At 41.0% G+C, this 17,424-nt stretch overlaps 2 protein-coding genes across 3 annotated transcripts in view; one reads left to right on the forward strand and one right to left on the reverse strand.

Annotated features, from left to right (window-relative positions):
- fbn1 (fibrillin 1) overlaps positions 1-12,555 on the forward strand; it is a 62,070-nt gene extending 49,515 nt beyond the window's left edge. Inside the window, 16 exon segments of the mRNA XM_005461585.4 lie at positions 1,906-2,058; positions 2,181-2,243; positions 2,336-2,455; positions 2,538-2,657; positions 2,740-2,862; positions 3,382-3,513; positions 3,601-3,726; positions 4,357-4,563; positions 6,347-6,472; positions 6,690-6,812; positions 7,312-7,428; positions 9,222-9,350; positions 9,445-9,564; positions 10,010-10,241; positions 10,319-10,490; positions 10,909-12,555. Of these exon segments, the coding sequence (XP_005461642.1) occupies positions 1,906-2,058; positions 2,181-2,243; positions 2,336-2,455; positions 2,538-2,657; positions 2,740-2,862; positions 3,382-3,513; positions 3,601-3,726; positions 4,357-4,563; positions 6,347-6,472; positions 6,690-6,812; positions 7,312-7,428; positions 9,222-9,350; positions 9,445-9,564; positions 10,010-10,241; positions 10,319-10,490; positions 10,909-11,295 (2,450 nt within the window). The 3' untranslated portion in view covers positions 11,296-12,555.
- Positions 12,556-12,810: 255 nt separating this feature from the next.
- Positions 12,811-15,704, reverse strand: dut (deoxyuridine triphosphatase). Of its 2 annotated transcripts, none has more exons than XM_003456762.5 (7): positions 15,554-15,704; positions 14,863-15,019; positions 14,611-14,702; positions 14,397-14,441; positions 14,227-14,301; positions 13,642-13,712; positions 12,811-12,944 (listed from the first exon to the last, which is right to left on the reverse strand). In XM_003456762.5, the coding sequence occupies exons 1-7, from the start codon at positions 15,621-15,623 to the stop codon at positions 12,888-12,890; spliced, it is 567 nt and encodes a 188-aa protein (XP_003456810.1). In that variant the 5' UTR covers positions 15,624-15,704; the 3' UTR covers positions 12,811-12,887. The 2 variants fall into 2 exon arrangements, with proteins under 2 accessions (XP_003456810.1, XP_005461643.2); XM_005461586.4 differs by having other exon boundaries at positions 15,515-15,692.
- Positions 15,705-17,424: the final 1,720 nt, after the last annotated feature.

A 17,424-nucleotide genomic window follows, 5' to 3' on the forward strand; every position in this document is an offset into this window, starting at 1 on the left:
CAAATGTCGAGATAGGGTGAAGGATATCAGTAGTTTCTCTATTAGCAGGATGTTTGTTTAAATTCACAATCACATTTTTTGGTAACAGAATCATTCATAAAATGCAGATATGTGGTGAAGAAAGAGGCTGTGAATTTCATGTTTTTTCTGGCATCGCAATAATCGATAATGGTAGGAAAACAGAAAGAGAGAATAGGAGAGTGATGACATGCATGATTAGTCCTTGGATGGAACCATTTCAGTGATTAGGGGAGTTGCATTTGCAGTATTTGGTATGTGTCTTAACCACTTGGCCACCAGCGCTCGCCAATTAATGATATGTTTTGAATTATAATGCTTCAGTGGTTTTGCAAATGAACATAATTATAACTATTAAATATCGGTCACCACACTTCAGATCGTTGTCCCTGCTGTCAGTGTTAGCCGACAGTTGATTTATTTAAAAGCTAGTTTTTTTCCAGTCGATTCTCTTGTTGATTTTAAAAACCCCAAAACAATTTATTTCTTTATTTCACAATTTTTCTTTTATAAAATACAAATATGAAGGAGACATGGACTTGGAGATTGCAATGCACCCGTGCATATGTGTACATATACTTGCAAGGGGCTGTGCACAGAGCTCCATCAATCTCTTTCACAGAGAGGCTGACAAATCAGTTTCATGGAGGAAAGTAATGTGACACTCTCTGACATTCTCCTCACAGCACCAGGTGTTCATGTATGTGATCTTTGCTCCTGAGCCAGGTGTGTGAGTGATCTATGGTGGTCAGAAAGCTTATTTGTGTTGAGTTCACTGAAGGCCATTGCTAGCAGGAGAGCGAAACCATATGCTTCCTATTACAAGTAAGGGGCTGCTTAGTCCTGCAGTAACCAGACACACACAGATTGGTGAGTGGAGATAATTATGCAACTTCAGTCTGTTCGATTAAAAAATTAAAAAATGGTTGAAAACAAGAACACTTTTTCTCATTTCAAGGTTCTGTTTTGTAGTTTTGATGAAATAGTCGCTCATCCAAGAACACTGATGTAATAATCAAGTCGCAGGTACAAGCACTATGTAAGACTTTACAGCTTCTACATTGTGGCCGCAGAATACCTGACCCCAAGCTTCCTTCTTTTTAATTTTCTTCTTCATATTTTTCATGTAAAAATTTAGGATTTTGCCACACCGATTAGGAATAGTTTCTTCATTCTTTTGTGTTAGTTTCATGTCTTGCCCTTGAGCACTCTGGCACCACCAATGGCTCAAGCTCAGATCATTTATGCGCCGAACTTTTGGACCCCATGACTGATTTTTTCCAAACTTTTCCCGAATTGTCACGGATGATTTTCGGACTAAGCCTGCTCATTATTCATTCATGTGGATTTTTGATTCTCCAACTCTTTTGTCTGTTACAGCCAATTGTTTGTGGCAAAGCTTCCAGAAAATGAAAGGAGACTGAAACCAACAACAGAAACAAACAGTCAGGAAGATGGTGATCACAGTGATTAACTTGCCATAACGACTCAAGACCCCAGTTTGAGAAAGCACGAAAAAATTTGAATTGTTTGAAAAAGCAGAGTTTTGTCATATTTGCCTTAATCAAATAATCTTTGTGCCTGGGAATATTGCAGGATTTCTTGAGGCTGAGGCTGTAGTGAACCAACCAGCTATGGATTTACTGATTTATTGAATTATTCAGAGGCAACAACAAACTTTTCTTACAATCTTTACGGTCATCAAATAGTTTCTCGAGTTATCTGAAAGGTTTTTAGATTTTCAGAACCAGTTGTCCTCTGCCAAAACAAGCCAGACAGGATCCTGACTTGATATAGATTATCTTGACGACATTGCGCTTCTAGATATTTCATCCATCTGTTTATCACCATTCACTGATCTTGCCTTCTCTATGTGTTATCCGGCAGATGTCCGTGTGAACTACTGCTATACCAAGTTTGAAAATGGGCGCTGTCAGGCTCCAAAACCTCAAAACACTACCAAGGAAGCGTGCTGCTGCATCGGCATGCCTGGTCAAGGCTGGGGAGACCCCTGTGAAATCTGCCCCATTAAAGGACAGGGTGTGTATTCTACACATAACACAGACACTGCTGCGCAAAACACATAGATGCGAGAAACCAATCATATTCATGTAAGCTCATGATCAAAACGTTTGATGACTTTTGACATCTGACGGTTCCAGAGGGGTATCGCGATCTCTGCCCTAACGAGGGATATCAACGTGGGCGAAATGAACATCCAGAAGGTAAATAGGCTGATAATAAATCTGCATTTTCTTATATCTCTGTTATGGTTGTGGCATGCAATTTCACTCTGTGTTGACATTTCTAATTGTAGATATTGATGAATGCGTCAATAATCCTTGTGTTAATGGCCAGTGCATTAACACAGACGGCTCTTTCCGCTGTGAATGTCCCATGGGATACCGCCTTGACATTAGTGGAGTCAGATGTGAAGGTCAGTCAAGTCATTCTCTTTTTTCTTATCCTCCTGCTTGCTCTTTTAGTCATTCTCAGTCGCTTTTTTTCCTTCAATACAGACACTAATGAGTGCGACATCGGAAATCCCTGTGGAAACGGCACATGCACTAATGTTATCGGTGGATTTGAGTGTGCGTGTGATGACGGCTTTGAGCCTGGGCCAATGATGACCTGCGAAGGTATCCGAAGCTGTATCTGAGCCCCCGTTTAGGTCATGGATGTCTTCGTGTGTAACTTGTGGTTTTTCTGTTTCCGATCCAGACATCAACGAGTGCGCCCAGAATCCTCTGCTGTGTGCCTTCCGCTGTGTTAATGTAGTGGGTTCGTACGAGTGTAAATGCCCAACAGGCTACGTGCTGCGGGAGGACAGGAGGATGTGTAAAGGTATAACAGTAAAATGACTCACCTGTGTAGTCAGAGTTCGCAGGTCCATTAACTGGAACGCTCTGGTAGAAATTCTCACAAAAAGCCATGCCAGCACCTTCCATAAAGTTACATAACACACTCTCGCGCTATTTCTGAGATCCTCAAGGGTTCTCTGTCTGGAATGAACTTAAATCACTCTGACAACTGTAACCGGCCGAGTCTCTGTTTACACCTCTGATCTCTCATATACCTCGCACGCCATAGCAACAGTTGTATTAGGAGGGAAGCGGTGAGTCAGGAGGAACATGTCAGTGTCTATAACGTCACTGTTTACATTACAGCTCCAAACAGACCAACTAACCCCACTACAACCCTGTTATCAATCCAGAGCTCAGTGTTGAATTGAGTGGTTAGATTAAACTCTGGCATACTTTGTCTGAGTGTCTGTGTAAGTCACCTGCTGCACAGGCATGAGTGCATGTGGGCTTGTTAAGGCTTTTGCATCCACTTACTCTTACTATGCTGTTTGTCTTCCAGACCAAGATGAGTGTGCAGATGGTATAGATGACTGTGACAGCAGAGGCATGACCTGCAAGAACCTGATTGGTACATATATGTGTATCTGTGCACCTGGATACACACGGCTGCCCAATGGAGAGGGCTGCATGGGTAATTATCATGGTGTCGTACTGTGGTTTTACCTTGAGTACATTTAATATAGTATGCCTCTTTACACTGTGTGTCTGTCTGCTTTAGATCTGAATGAGTGCACGGCCAAACCGGGTATCTGTAAGAACGGCCGTTGTGAGAACACTGTAGGAAGTTACCGATGCAGATGTGACCAAGGATTCATTCCTAACCCCACTCAGACAGAATGTATCGGTATGTACACTGTCATCAATTTAAGGTTCTGATACGAAGAGAACCCCTTTATTTAGTATCTTCTTTATAGATTTACATCTTTAAATTGCTGTCAGATAGTTGAGATTAGGAGTACATAATTAAAACAAGTGTTTGCAGTGTCTAGCCACAGAGATATTAATTGATTAAAAATCATCCATACTACTTAATAGTTTAACAGTATAAATAATTTAGACATTAATATACTGTATGTGTTTTGGAAGAACAGAAAATGCTGAAGCTGAATTTAATGTCTCCATGGGAATTGAACTTTACCATAATGGTGTCCGAGTCTTCCTAAAATAAACAAGGGTCTGTTACTATCAGCAGAGGATGGAGCAAGGAAATACTGCTCGAAGCCTTTCTTCCTTGTCTAAATATATAGTACACCTCTGGATAGCTGTTATGTGTTGAGCATGGTGAGAAAACCTCCAGTGGGACTTTGTAACTGTATGGCTATCTTCCTCCTTACAGACAGTAGTGATAGAGGAGTGTGGTTTATCTATTTATGTCTGCTGTGTGAGGCCAGGCCCTGTCTGGGTGGTTTGGTCTGTTTGCTGTTATTGTCTCGCTCTCACGATCCTTTCTGTGTGTCTCTCTCTCACCCTGCAGATAACCGTGAAGGCGTCTGCTTCACTGAGGTTCTGACCACTCTGTGTCAGATGACTTCTACTAACAGGGTCCCAGTGACCAAGTCAGAGTGTTGCTGTGATGGGGGCAGAGGATGGGGTAACAACTGTGAGCTCTGTCCCTTGCCAGGGACGACCCAGTACAAGAAGATGTGTCCTCTGGGACCTGGGTACACCACTGATGGAAGAGGTAGCTTAATGAGTATTTAGTAATCCACATTTACTTTCTACAATTCAGAAGCGTTGAGCTGGAAGTCACCAGATTTGGATGACACAGTGAAGTGCTAAGTTATAAGCTAATTCTAACTAGCTTTTCTAGCAAGGTTCATCGACTGTAAACAGACACAGACACCTTCTAATTAGCGCTTAAAATGCTAGATTTTCACTCACCAAAGCTGAAGCACTAACTTCTAGGACACTCTGTGCAGTTAGCCAAACAATAAACAATCATCATTTGAAAGATAATTAAATAAAAAAAACATCCAAAAGGTAAAAAATCAGATGGACAACATCAACACAGCTGTATAGCCTATCTGTTCCTCGTGCTATACAGTTATCACTTTCCTGGCACCAAATATCTGTATTTTTATTAAAACATGGCGGCACTCTGATTTGATGTCCTGCAGAAAATGAACCAGTTTTTGTGGTGAAGAAGATCAGGGGAATGTAATCAGAGATATTTAACTACATAACACACTGCAGTGAATAAACACATTATTGTGCCATTTTTTCCTTCAGTTACCAAGGAGATTGGTGATTTTTTCGAAATATTACTCTGTGGTTTATAGTTACTCTGTGATTTCCACATTGAAAACCACAAACATGGTTCGGCGCTTAAGTGACTATAATTAGCTGAGGTGAAGCCTAGCAGAAAGCTTCAGCTTACAACAGTTTATGTTGGCATCCACCTATCAGTCACAATGGACATGGGCTTAATAAAGCTTAACTTTGAGTCTTAATACAATTTAAACAAGTAGATTATCACTAAATTCACACCCCATTCAGTGAGCACAGAGTAGAAAATTAGCTATGACAGATTCTTTTTTTGTACCAGGTGCTAAATGTGTGTGTGTGTTTTCCCCCAACTCTAATCTTAGGCATTTTAACACGAGTCAATGGGGACTGAGTCCATTTTGCAGTCTCAAATGGTCTAATAGAGGAACTTTTTGACACTTTGACTCAGTTTTTCAGTCCAGAGAAAATAGTAATCAAACATCAATCGATGAAAAGGAATACTATGTATCTTTTTATCTGCTTTTGCATTAAGTATCCCTGTTGGTGTGAGTATATGCCAGCAGGCAGTTCCTCCCTTGCTGAACTCCCTTGACATTACAAGGCACAAAAGCAGCATTATTTTAATAATTCCCTATATGCCTGTATTTGGTCAATACAAATAACAATGACAAGGCTTTCTGTCAATTGGTGGTTGTAAGCCAAATTTTAATGGACTGTTAACATGATCCCACTCTACACTCCTACAAGTTTTATCAGACGTTATTCAAAACTTTTCAAGCTATTGTGTTTACAGACATAAAGAATTACACACACGCAGTCAAACGCTGCAAAATAGTGCAAAAAACACAATACAGGACACAATAAAGATGAGTTGAGGCCCTAAAAATGGGGCCAGTGTTAAATTTTTCTAAAACTGCCATTGCGTGTATGTAAACCAGAAACCATAAAATTCTGAGTAGTGAATGGTTAAATAATATAAGATGGTTGTTGTTGTCTGTGTTGACATCACTTGCAAAGCATTAATTTTTTTTCTGGTTAAAAAAAGTTTTAAGATCAGTGATTTTATACCTGAAATACATTTTTTAATTGATGGTGCGTAAAAGAACGCATAACAGATATTTCCTCCGACTTCTGTGGAACTATTCGGTCTTTTGATATGTAATTATTGTCAAAACCTGAAAAAAAAAACAAATCTTGAACTAACTTGAAGTAAGCTGGCATTTCTCATTTCTGTCCAGATATTGATGAGTGTCGTGTGATGGGGAACTTGTGCAGGAATGGTCAGTGTATCAACAGTCTGGGCTCCTACAGTTGCATCTGCAAACCTGGCTACACTGCTGACATCACTGGCACGCAGTGTGTGGGTAAGGCTTAAATTCACCTCCAGTGTTTACATGGAATTGAAACCTCTCGTTCTCATTCCTGCTGTCTAGTAAAGAGCCCAAACTATGTGGGTGGACTGCCCACACCACTCCTATGAAAAATGCAGCTCGGGTCTGTCTTTCTCATGATCTCTGTTTATGGAATTTCTGGCTACAGGATCTGTTTCTTTATTTTGAATCACTCTGCCTCTCCCTCTAGATGTGGATGAGTGCATACAGGCACCAAAGCCTTGTAACTTTATCTGTACGAACACGGAGGGACGGTACCTCTGTTCCTGCCCCCGAGGATACATCCTTCAGGAGGATGGAAAGAGCTGCAGAGGTAACTTGCACAAGCACCAAAAGAAGCCCACAATTAAGCCCAGTGGTTGTCACATCACTTGATTTCAGCAATTTTCATGCTTGATTTAGTTTCCAGGTTGGAGCTGCTACATTCTGCGTTCTGCTTGCCGTCCTAAGAGTCTCACTTTTGAATAATGAATGCAAGTGTGCCCTTTGCCTTTGACACAGTGCATCTGTCTGTATCTGTGTTTATCAGGCGTGTTTATACGCCTAAACAAATAGTGCTCATAGTGTTCTTTATTTACCATAGTTTTAGCTTCCCCCTCTACAGTACCCCTCTATGTTTCCGGTGTCTAGTTCATTTACAGTTCATTTATAGGTCAGTGACTGTAGAAGGACTGGAATTTGCTTGAAAAAGAGCAGTCCGCATACAGTAGAGCAAGTAGTAGTCTGACATGACTCCGACCCAGTATCTTAACTATAAAGTACGAAACGGATTCAGTTGGGAAATTCATTCTTTATGTTGTTCTTGTTTACAGATCTGGATGAGTGTTCGACCAAACAGCACAACTGTCAGTTCTTATGTGTTAACACCATCGGTGGCTTCACCTGCAAATGTCCTGCTGGCTTCACCCAGCATCACACTGCCTGCATTGGTAAAACCACATATACAGTCTATACAGTCATATACAACATCCGGTGATTTTTTTCCCTTTAAATTCTGAATTGTCTTTATTCAAACTGCCTGTGTAGTCCAAACAGGATTTCACACAGACTGTTGGTCTTTTCACAGAAGAATTTTTTAAAGTGTCATCCTGCCCAGCTCATAATAGACACGGGAAGCACTGTTTTGTCTATTTCTTCATATACCCATTAAATGTTAATGGACTCTGGCGGATATCACGCTGATCTTATTAGGCCGGTCTGGTTTGTAGTCATGGCAGCTTAGCAATGCTTGTTATGGAACATTGCAGTAGATCGCCATGACAACTCCAAGCCTTTTTTCCACACCATAAAACGGCACCTGAGACCTCACATCAAATCAGTGTCAGGGAATCCTCGGGTTTGGCTTTTTTTTAGAGTGTAACCCAAATGGCACACAGCAGGTGTGGATGTGCTGTTAGTCTATGAGTAATGAGGTGGGAAAAACATGACTGTGACGCAAAACTGTTGTTCCAGTCATACTATGATTGCTGTTTGCCAACATTTCAGAGAAAGTGGTACAAAATGAACCTCCGAGTCATAAGAGGATAGTGTAATTTGGCTGTGGATTCCAAATATGCTTCAAAGTTGACCTAAATTGTTTTTCCTTATTTCAATCATATGTATGATTCACTAAGGTTCGTGCTCATCAAACAAGTTGTTCAGTGGGGAAAAGTAGTGGCCGTTTCCAGACATATTATAGATACAACACTTCTTCTCTCTCCAGCACATCTATTTTGTGCATGTCCAGCACCATCATTTTTTTGTTCTTCACCTCTGCTAGACTAGCTTGTGTCATTTCACGTGCCAACACAATCTTTGTTTTAAATGACCCCTCTTTCAATCAAGCCATTTTGATCCTTTCCCTTTAAGCCAACTTTCATGTAATTGGCTGCCCCTCATAAACAGTGGGTGGGTGTGTCTGCTATAATCACTGACCACATTAAGAATATCCACTGTCCTTGACATCTTACAGAAACAAGAGTAAATAAAACAGTTTGAGCATTTACTAACATGCGGTTTGCTTGTACATGCACTGATCTTATTATGTGAATCTCTACCCATGTTTAGCTTGAATCCACAACTGTAATACTTTACATCCACTGACACCAGTAAGGAAAATCATAACGTGTCCACTTTAAATCAGCTTTGAAACCCAAAGTTGGGTTGCCTGGGGACAAAGTAGACTATCCTGCTATGCTTTAGCAATATGTCCCACGCACTGATTGTTTCTTCAAATGGAAAGCTAAACTGCGAACGCGTTAGTAGTCTTTCTAAATCTCAACCAACTGTGAAAAATAACAACACATTTAAAAGCTGAGATTTAGAGATTACTCTGTTTCCCAGCCTGAACTTCAACGTTGTGTTCAGATTTAGACAGATTCATTTCACAACAATCAAACCTGTTTCTCAAACACTCACTTCTACATTTTTTTCCTGAAAATTCTTGTTAATGAGCGCTGGCTTTTCTTTTATTCCCAAGGTCAGGAATTCAAATCTAAATATTTGTTTTTGCCACTTCTGATCTGATCTTCGTTCGGCTGATTAGGGATTTTATTCTTGAACCCCTTTCAGACATCAAGACAGTTTGTACCAAGAGTTTACAGTAACCTGACCTATTTTTAGAGGCTGGTGCCAACTGTGAATGAATTTTTATTGACTCAGCAAGTCCAAATCAGGGTAATGAGCCTTTATGCCATGTTTCCAGTTTTACCCTTGTCTGAACCTTCCCTTTTTGTCCATGCAGACAACAATGAATGCGCAACAGACCCCAATCTGTGCGGCTCCAATGGTGTCTGCCAGAACACGCCAGGCAGCTTCAATTGCGATTGCCAGCGGGGATTCTCATTAGATCCTAACGGACAAACCTGTGAAGGTCTAAAAACAATTTGTTCCAACCCAGCATCAGCTGATTAATCACAGGAAAAGACTCTTTGAGTAATTTTGTCTTGTGTGTGTGCGTTTGACAGATATGGATGAGTGTGACGGCAATCACAGATGCCAGCATGGCTGTCAGAACTTAGTAGGTGGGTACAGGTGCAGCTGTCCCCAAGGCTACCTGCAGCACTATCAGTGGAATCAGTGTGTTGGTAAGTAATACCGCTGTCCTCTTTGACAGCAAATATAGCAATTCTTTCATTTTGGAATGTCCTCATGACTTGGTTGCTAAAATATCAACCATATAGCCTTGAAGTTCTCCAACAGAGTCTATTTTATTTGAAAATGTTCTGATATTTATTGTGTTAGTGCTAATGAACGATTGAAGTAGGTAAAAAATCAAATAAAAGGGTAACATCAAAAATGCATTTGGTATGTAAAATAGCTAAGCTATCGAGAAAGCAATTATATGTACTGTGTAAGTCCTGATGTGTGCACCGCTGAATAAACAAGTAGTGGTTAGTTAAATCTCTAATTTTAGTTTGAATGTCTGCACATATTTACGACATTCGTTGCAGGCTTTCCCAGTATTGTTTGTCTCTTTTAACTGGAATGACCCCATGTTTGTTTACTTCCCGTCAACTTCCTGTGACCCAGATGAGAACGAGTGCCTGAACAGCCAGATCTGCGGGGGAGCGTCGTGCCACAACACCCTGGGGAGTTTCCGTTGCCTTTGCCCCACCGGCTTCAACTACGAGCAGACCAACGGAGGCTGCACGGACATCAACGAGTGCTCCACGAGCCAGAACCCATGCAAGTTTGGCTGTTCAAACACGGATGGAGGCTACTTGTGTGGATGTCCACCTGGGTACTTCCGTGCAGGACAAGGGTAAGTAAATGAGCGACTGCGGTGGTAACGTTTCCTCTGTGTTTATAGGTTACTGATGGCTTTACTTTTGCTTTCAGACACTGCGTCACAGGTTTGGGCTTCACAAGTCCTGGACAGGGAAGTGAAATGGAGGATAATTCCCTCTCACCCGAGGCCTGCTACGAATGTAAAATCAATGGCTATCCCAAGAAGGGACGCAAGCGTCGCAGCATTAACTCAACACAGGAAAATCCTCTGGGAGACATGCAGGTATGTATGAAGCACACTGTCCCCTGTATTTTTTAAGAGAAATTGAAGGTTTTGAAAAGTTGATGGATTCTGTAAGAGACACTACGTTTGTATTTGACTACTTTAAGTCTTAATAAAATAAATATATGAAGGTCTCTGATTTCTTCCAAAGAGTTTCCCCCCCTATAGCAGGGAAAGGCCTTGTAACAGAAATGGGACCAAAATCTTCATGTAAAAAAGGAAACAACTTTGTGAAAATCTGTATTAAATGACAGATCTACCAACCGATTACAAGTTATTTCCTTTCATAATGTCTCCAGCTTCTAGTCAGATTTAATTAACACTGATTCACAGATTCACTCTGCTGTGTTTGCACATGACTTTACTCTTGGACATCTTTAGCCTCTAAACTCAGCCAGACCACATTTTCTCTTTGCAGCTAACTGAGACAGAGGTGGTCAGCCTGGCCAGTGTGGACATCGAAGACACTCTCCAGTTCCACCTGAACATCAATGACCTGAGTAACCGCGACCACATCCTTGAGTTTACCCCGGCCTTAAGCACACTGAGCGACCATGTGCGTTACAGCATCGACTACGGAAATGAGGAAGGCTACTTCAAAATCAACCAGAGGGAGGGTGTCAGCTACCTGCACTTGAGCAAGAAGAAGGGCCTCGTGCCAGGTGCATACTACCTTCATATCAGCAGTATGCCCCTGTACAGGAAGAAGGAGCTGGCTTTGCTGGAGGACCAACATGATAAAGACTACCTCACAGGACAGCTGGGAGACATACTGAAGATGAGGGTGCAGATAATCCTCCATTAACCATCACAAGACTGAGAGAGGCAGATGTTGCCAGCAGCTGCTAATCCAGTGTCAAGCTCACAGTCCCCCCTGAAAAAGGCCAAACATTTCTGACTCTGGGTCAGCAGCTAAGGGTTAACGTCTACTCGCTCTAACCGGGAGAAGGGCTCGCCACCAAAGAGACAAGACGGGGGTGGGGGTGGGGGGATGGACTGTTTTGTGTCATTTGATCACCAAAGATGATTCTGCATATCATAGGTACAATTTCTGTGGAAAGTATCCACCGAAGGTGTGAAAGATTCCAGTCGAAATAAAAAGCATATCACCCCGACACACCAGCTGCGTTTAAAGCACTATTGAGGGTGTGGATAGGGTTTGTAATTGTATGGTTTAATCTTGTATAATGATATGTGGAATCGGATGCCACATTGAAGGGCTTGTGGACTGCAGAAAGCTCTAAGGGCCAAGTTTGTTTGTTTTCTTAGAACTCAGCTTAAGTGGCGGGGGGATAAAAAGAAAGAGGCGAGTCCCAATAGTCTGAAATAAATTCATTTCCTCCCCTCAGGTAAATGACTATCAAACCTGGATACACACATTTCTTTGTTTCCCCAAATAAGGCTTAGGAGAGGAGAGGAACCCATTGTGGACTATTGAGATGTAGCTATGTCGGAGCTTGAACGACTCCTACCGCATATTTGAACTATGCTTTTCCATTTTTCCTACTGACTAGAATAATTCATATTTACTGGTGCTAGCAACACATCCACATAGACTTTTGAATGCACTCAGTAGTGAACAAGGCGCAATCCCATTGGCCTTTCTGAAGGTTTCATGTCTTTGCAACAGTAACAGCTAGCTTCATAGCCTGCCTGCTCTCCTCTATACTACATGTAAATTGTGTTTATACTGTAATAATCAATGCCACTTTTAATCTATGAAGCTTTTGTAAACTAGAGGAAGCCCCTGGAATAGAGGGGAAGGGGTTGTAATGGTGCTTATAATGACCAACTACTTCCTTTGTAAACTGTGTATACATACATACAGACACAGACACACACACACACACACACACACACACACACACAAAAAAAACACATTGATGATGCCAAACCTGGGCCTTCATGATTATGCACTGAGGTCTTCATGGCCACATACTCTCTCACAAGTCAAAATCAGTGCTGCATTGCAATGGACCAGCCTGACACCAGTCTGTGTTCCATGTTCACATCAGTGAGGGTTTAGATGTAAATTCACAATAAAAACATTTTTGGAGTACATGTACTCACTGCTGTGCTTCCCCCTTTATCTGAATTGTATTACCATTGTTACCAAGTTGAGCAGGCACCTATATGTCCTCTTTCTGCACACGTTTGTATTAAGTAAAGGGAAGTTACCAAGTCTCTGGCAGATGAAATAGTTTGAGCAGATTACATTCTTGTGTATGACTGCCCCCATGTGGCCATCTGGACGAATAACTTTGTTGAGAATTTATAACTTTAGGAACGCATGGTTTTCAGTCCCAGCAAAACTCTAGACTCAAATATAAAACAAAACTTTATTTCTTATTTTATCGAAGTTATAAGTAACATATTTTAAAAACACATTTGAGGGTTTCAGTTGGTTCCAGTTGATCCAAAACCTCCAGCGCCACGGTCTGTTTCATCGAGTGTCTAAAACAGAAAAAATAAATAAATAAAGGCAAATACTTGGATTTAAAGACTAAAACTAATCTGAAGAAATACACAAGAAAACAAATGTATTATTAAACCTTTATTTCTACATAGTTTTCTTTTTCCTACTCTGAACACTCAAAGCGCTTTATACAACTTGCCTCATTCACCCAAGCACTTTTTCCCCTCTATTCTTTCTACTTAAGATTCACACTCAGATGGATGTACTGGGGAGCAACTTGGGGTTATAATCTTGCTCAAGAATATTTGGTATGAAAACTGGAGCAGGAGCAACTAACGTTCTGATTAGTGGATGACCTGCTCTACCTCCTAAACTACAGCCACCACAAAGTAGTTTTAAAAAGTAGCAATAAACCAGCACTTTAAGTATACTTAGCTGAAATCCTACTAAAACCCCAACCTTAAAGAAGACTAATTTTCTGGTTCTGAAACTCAGAGGATGAGATTCAGCTTTTTGACAATTTCTGTGTCACTTGTAGTGCTGTTCAAGTTCATTTTGTTTCACAGACATAAGCCTACACATCTTTAAGTAGTGTAGCCTATAATAGTTCAAGAGCAACAAAAAATGGCAGCTTCTAATAGCCACACAGCTGAAGCTTCGCATCTTTTCATGACTATCATGAAACATTTATGTTGCACCGGTTTTAATTAGATCTACCCAATAAATTCAATTTACCTCTTGCTCCACCAGATCTGGGTAGCAGATCTTCTCACACACCAGCTGAGCAACTCTGTCGCCCTTTTTCACTGTAAGGTTAAGAGGAAGCAGATGAGATAACCTTTAAATCTGACTGATCGATAAAAGTCTTCATATCAAGTGTTTATGTGTATACTTCCATTATTAAGCTCCAATGAGCTCTGCAATAGGCTGAAAAGTGTCAACAGTAAAAATACTATTTATTTTTTGGCTTAAATTAAATATAAGCAATATAATATATTGGTCTTCAAAGTGAAGCCAATAGCTGACACAATACCCAGTTTTAGTTCTAAAAAGTAAACTGATACAATTTTATGGATAAAGTCGTTCACACAAAATACCAATTTTTTATTTTTTTTTTTAAATCACAAAATTTAGTGATAAATAAAAGCTGATAATTGCATCAATCTTTTAAAGTATCCAAGTCTACTTTTGTACCATACTGCATCTATATTTTCAAGCCATACGTGGAGCGCATGAATGTCATCCCCTAATCTGACTACTTTCATTGGTTACTGTGGTTATGAAAGACTGACAATATACATTATTGTCACCATAACTCACCTTCAAACGTCTCTTTGCCAAAGTTGAACAGCACAACACCCACATTTCCTCTGTAGTCCTCATCTACAACTCCAGCTGAGGAGAACATGCGACACATAAGACAAATTAAGATGTCTGTACACTACTGGGGTTAACTTGCAATGATTAGGTCAGATAGCTAGCTAGCTCACCACCAACATCAATGAAGTGTTTTGCTGCTAGTCCAGATCTTGGTGCTGGGGAGGGAAAAACCACAAAAAGACAGTTACAGATGACCTGGTGTTTTACAACTGGTGCACAAACAGGAAAGCCTAACACGAGTTCACACGACAGGTAACTCAAATAAAATTTTAAACAAAAAAAACCCCAAAACAAATAAAAATTGAATAGCAGAGAGACACTCACCAACTCTCCCATAGCAGCCATGTGGAACTGCTATCTGAATGTCTGTCTTTACAATGGCCTTATCCATAGAAGGAATGGAGTAATCATACGCACTGTTAAGTAAAGACAGTAAAGGTAAGCTTATCTGCATTTTTAAAATAATACTTCAAGTTAAAGGTACAATCAGACTTAAATATACATGCACACACATCAACAGTCACAAATTAGGCGTCTGGTGAACCTAACACAATTTCAGTTTAAAGAGTTACTAACCTGTAAAGGTCATAACCTGCTGCTTTAGCTGAGCCTCTGGTCGGGGTCGTAGCATGCTCAGAAAGTTTAGCAAATTTGAGGACAGGTCTTTCCTCTGCAGGGTGTGTTTCTGTCCTTGTTCTCTTTGATGGAGAAACTGCAGAAGCATTTGTGACTTCTAGGACGGGCATGTTGGCAAAGTATGCAAAATTAAAAACCTACAGTACACTAAAAAAATTAAAACCTACTAAAAACTAAGTTATTGATAATTAAAGGACGACACTACAAACTTCCACCAAGAATCTGCTTCAGTGTATTCCCGGGTCTGCGAGATAATTTGTATGAAATTCCCGCTCTACGTCAAAGTAGTTAACGCGAGTTTTCTCGCGAGAGTTACTAATATAAACATTTCGAACTTCCGGTGGAAGAATATATCAGCCTACAAAAACAAAAAGGAAATCGTTGACATAAGCCTTATACATTATATATCCGAACAAAACAGAAGGACTGTTTAGCTTACGTGGTTCGAACACGGCAAACAAGAAAGAAAACAACACGAGCAAACCAAAGCAGACAGTTACAAAACGTTAGACAGGCTAGCAAAGCTAACGCCATTAAGCACTTCCTGGCGTGTCGGTCATGGCGGTGTTATCGCTTTTAATTTCTTGCTTGCCTTTAGTTTTAGTTGTCATTTGAAAGTGCAGTTCTTTACCCAAGAAACGTGGAGCAGCGTTAAAAACCCACGAGCATAGCTGAAAGTCCTTTAGCAGCATTCGGGCCATACTGTTAATAATGTCGTTTGGCAGGTTTCTCAGGTTCACCAACGCCGCACTCCCCCCCCCCGCTGTGTCTCGGAGCGGCTCTAAGCTTCAGCAGCCTATAAAATACGCAAACGATTTTATAGGCTACAACCAAGGAACGAAACACGATTTATGTACTCTTCGTCGTATCGACTCGCAACCCATTCTGTTTGATAGGGTATGTTCTTAAATATTAATTTAATTTGCTGTCACAGCACACGGGGGTAGTTCAAATCGTCAGCACCGAGATGTGGCAGCACACGGGGGTGGTTCAAATCGTGGCATCAGCACCGAGATGTGGCAGCACACGGGGGTAGTTCAAATCGTGGCATCAGCACCGAGATGTGGCATCATCCCAAAATGCTGCTGTGCTGTCATCTCCAAATAGCAGGACATCCTCTCCGACTCCATATGCCACAGCATGACCCCTAAATGCCGTTGCAGGTCACAGCATCTGAACGTGCTGGTATCACGATTTAAATCAGAATCAAAATATTTTATTAATCGCCAAGGAAATAATGTGGTTAAGTAATAATGTGGGTAAGACAATAACAGTAACAAACTGAACTAAATTTAATAATGTAAAAAGATCATGTGCAAAAGGGTGTAACTATTGCACTGTGTAGTGTGCATTAGATGGGCAGGATTGATTTCCTGCGTCGTTCTTTGGTGCATTTGGGTAATTTCAGTCTTTCACTGAATATTCTGCTCTGACTGGCCAGCACGTCATGGCGAAGGTGGGAGGTATTATCCTGCATTGTCCTTATATTGGACAACATCCCCCTCTCCGACACCACCTTAAGGGAGTCCAGCTCCATCCCCACAGCATTACTGGCCTTGCAGATCAGTTTTATTGAGTCGATTGGCATATGCGACCCTCAACCTGCGGGTGGTACTGACCACAATAGCATAGAGGATGGTACTGACCACAACAGACTTGTAAAAAATCCTGAGCATTGTCTGACAGATTTTAAAAGACCTCAGCACCTCAGAAAATAGAGGCAACTCTGGCTCTTCTTGTAGGCGGGGCGGGGCTGGTAAGCGAACTGAAGGGGATCCTGATGTGGCCTGACAATAGGTCGGAGTTGGTCAAGGATGAGTCTTTCCAGGGTCTTCATGACATGGCAGCCAGCTCTCTCTCCATCACAGTGCAGATCTCTCTTAATTGTGTTAAAGTCTCGAGCCAACCCTCATTTCTTTATATTTTGCTAGCAAAATGGGACATACAGATGCAGTAATTTATATACTGCGAGCCAGAGAGTGATATAGATATATATTTATATCTGTAAAACAGGTTTTATACAATTCTAGCAACCTTGAAATTCAACATTTTTTTATGATCACCTTGATTCGTCAACACAGCCTGAACTCTTCAGGCATCTTGAAGCTGTTTTTTGGAAACAGCTTCGCTCTGTTCTCTGGAAAGATGATTCCGCGCTGCTTAAGTAAAGTTAAGGTCCAGGATCTGGTGAGGCCAATCCATGACCAGTGGTGCTGTTTTTCTATCTAGGTATGCTTTTACTGGATTGGCCATGTGTTTGGGATTTTTGTCATATTTAAAAATTAAGCTATTGGCAATCAGATGCTTTCCAGATGGTACTACATAGTGGCTCAAAATCAGATTTTTCTTGGTTCTTGAGTGTATCGATTTTGACAGGATCCCATACATCACAGGCTGAAATGCAGTCCCAAACCACAGCCTACAGATGGCTGTAGACACTCAGTGTTGGACTCCTTGCCTTCTCTGTATACATTGATGATTTGAACCAAAAGTGTCAAATTT

Source organism: Oreochromis niloticus, linkage group LG1 (genome assembly GCF_001858045.2).
Source record: "Oreochromis niloticus isolate F11D_XX linkage group LG1, O_niloticus_UMD_NMBU, whole genome shotgun sequence".
Taxonomy (NCBI): Eukaryota; Metazoa; Chordata; class Actinopteri; order Cichliformes; family Cichlidae; genus Oreochromis; species Oreochromis niloticus.

Bases quoted from the DNA above. Each gene is read 5' to 3' on its own strand.
- dut (XM_005461586.4), bottom strand. From the start codon at position 15,623: ATGGCCCGAATGCTGCTAAAGGACTTTCAGCTATGCTCGTGGGTTTTT. The intron at 15,020-15,514 runs GCAAGCAAGAAA...TGCCCGTCCTAG, and splicing joins AATGACAACTAAAACTAAAG to AAGTCACAAATGCTTCTGCA. The intron at 13,713-14,226 runs GTGAGTTATGGT...TTAACCTTACAG, and splicing joins TGGCAAAGAGACGTTTGAAG to TGAAAAAGGGCGACAGAGTT.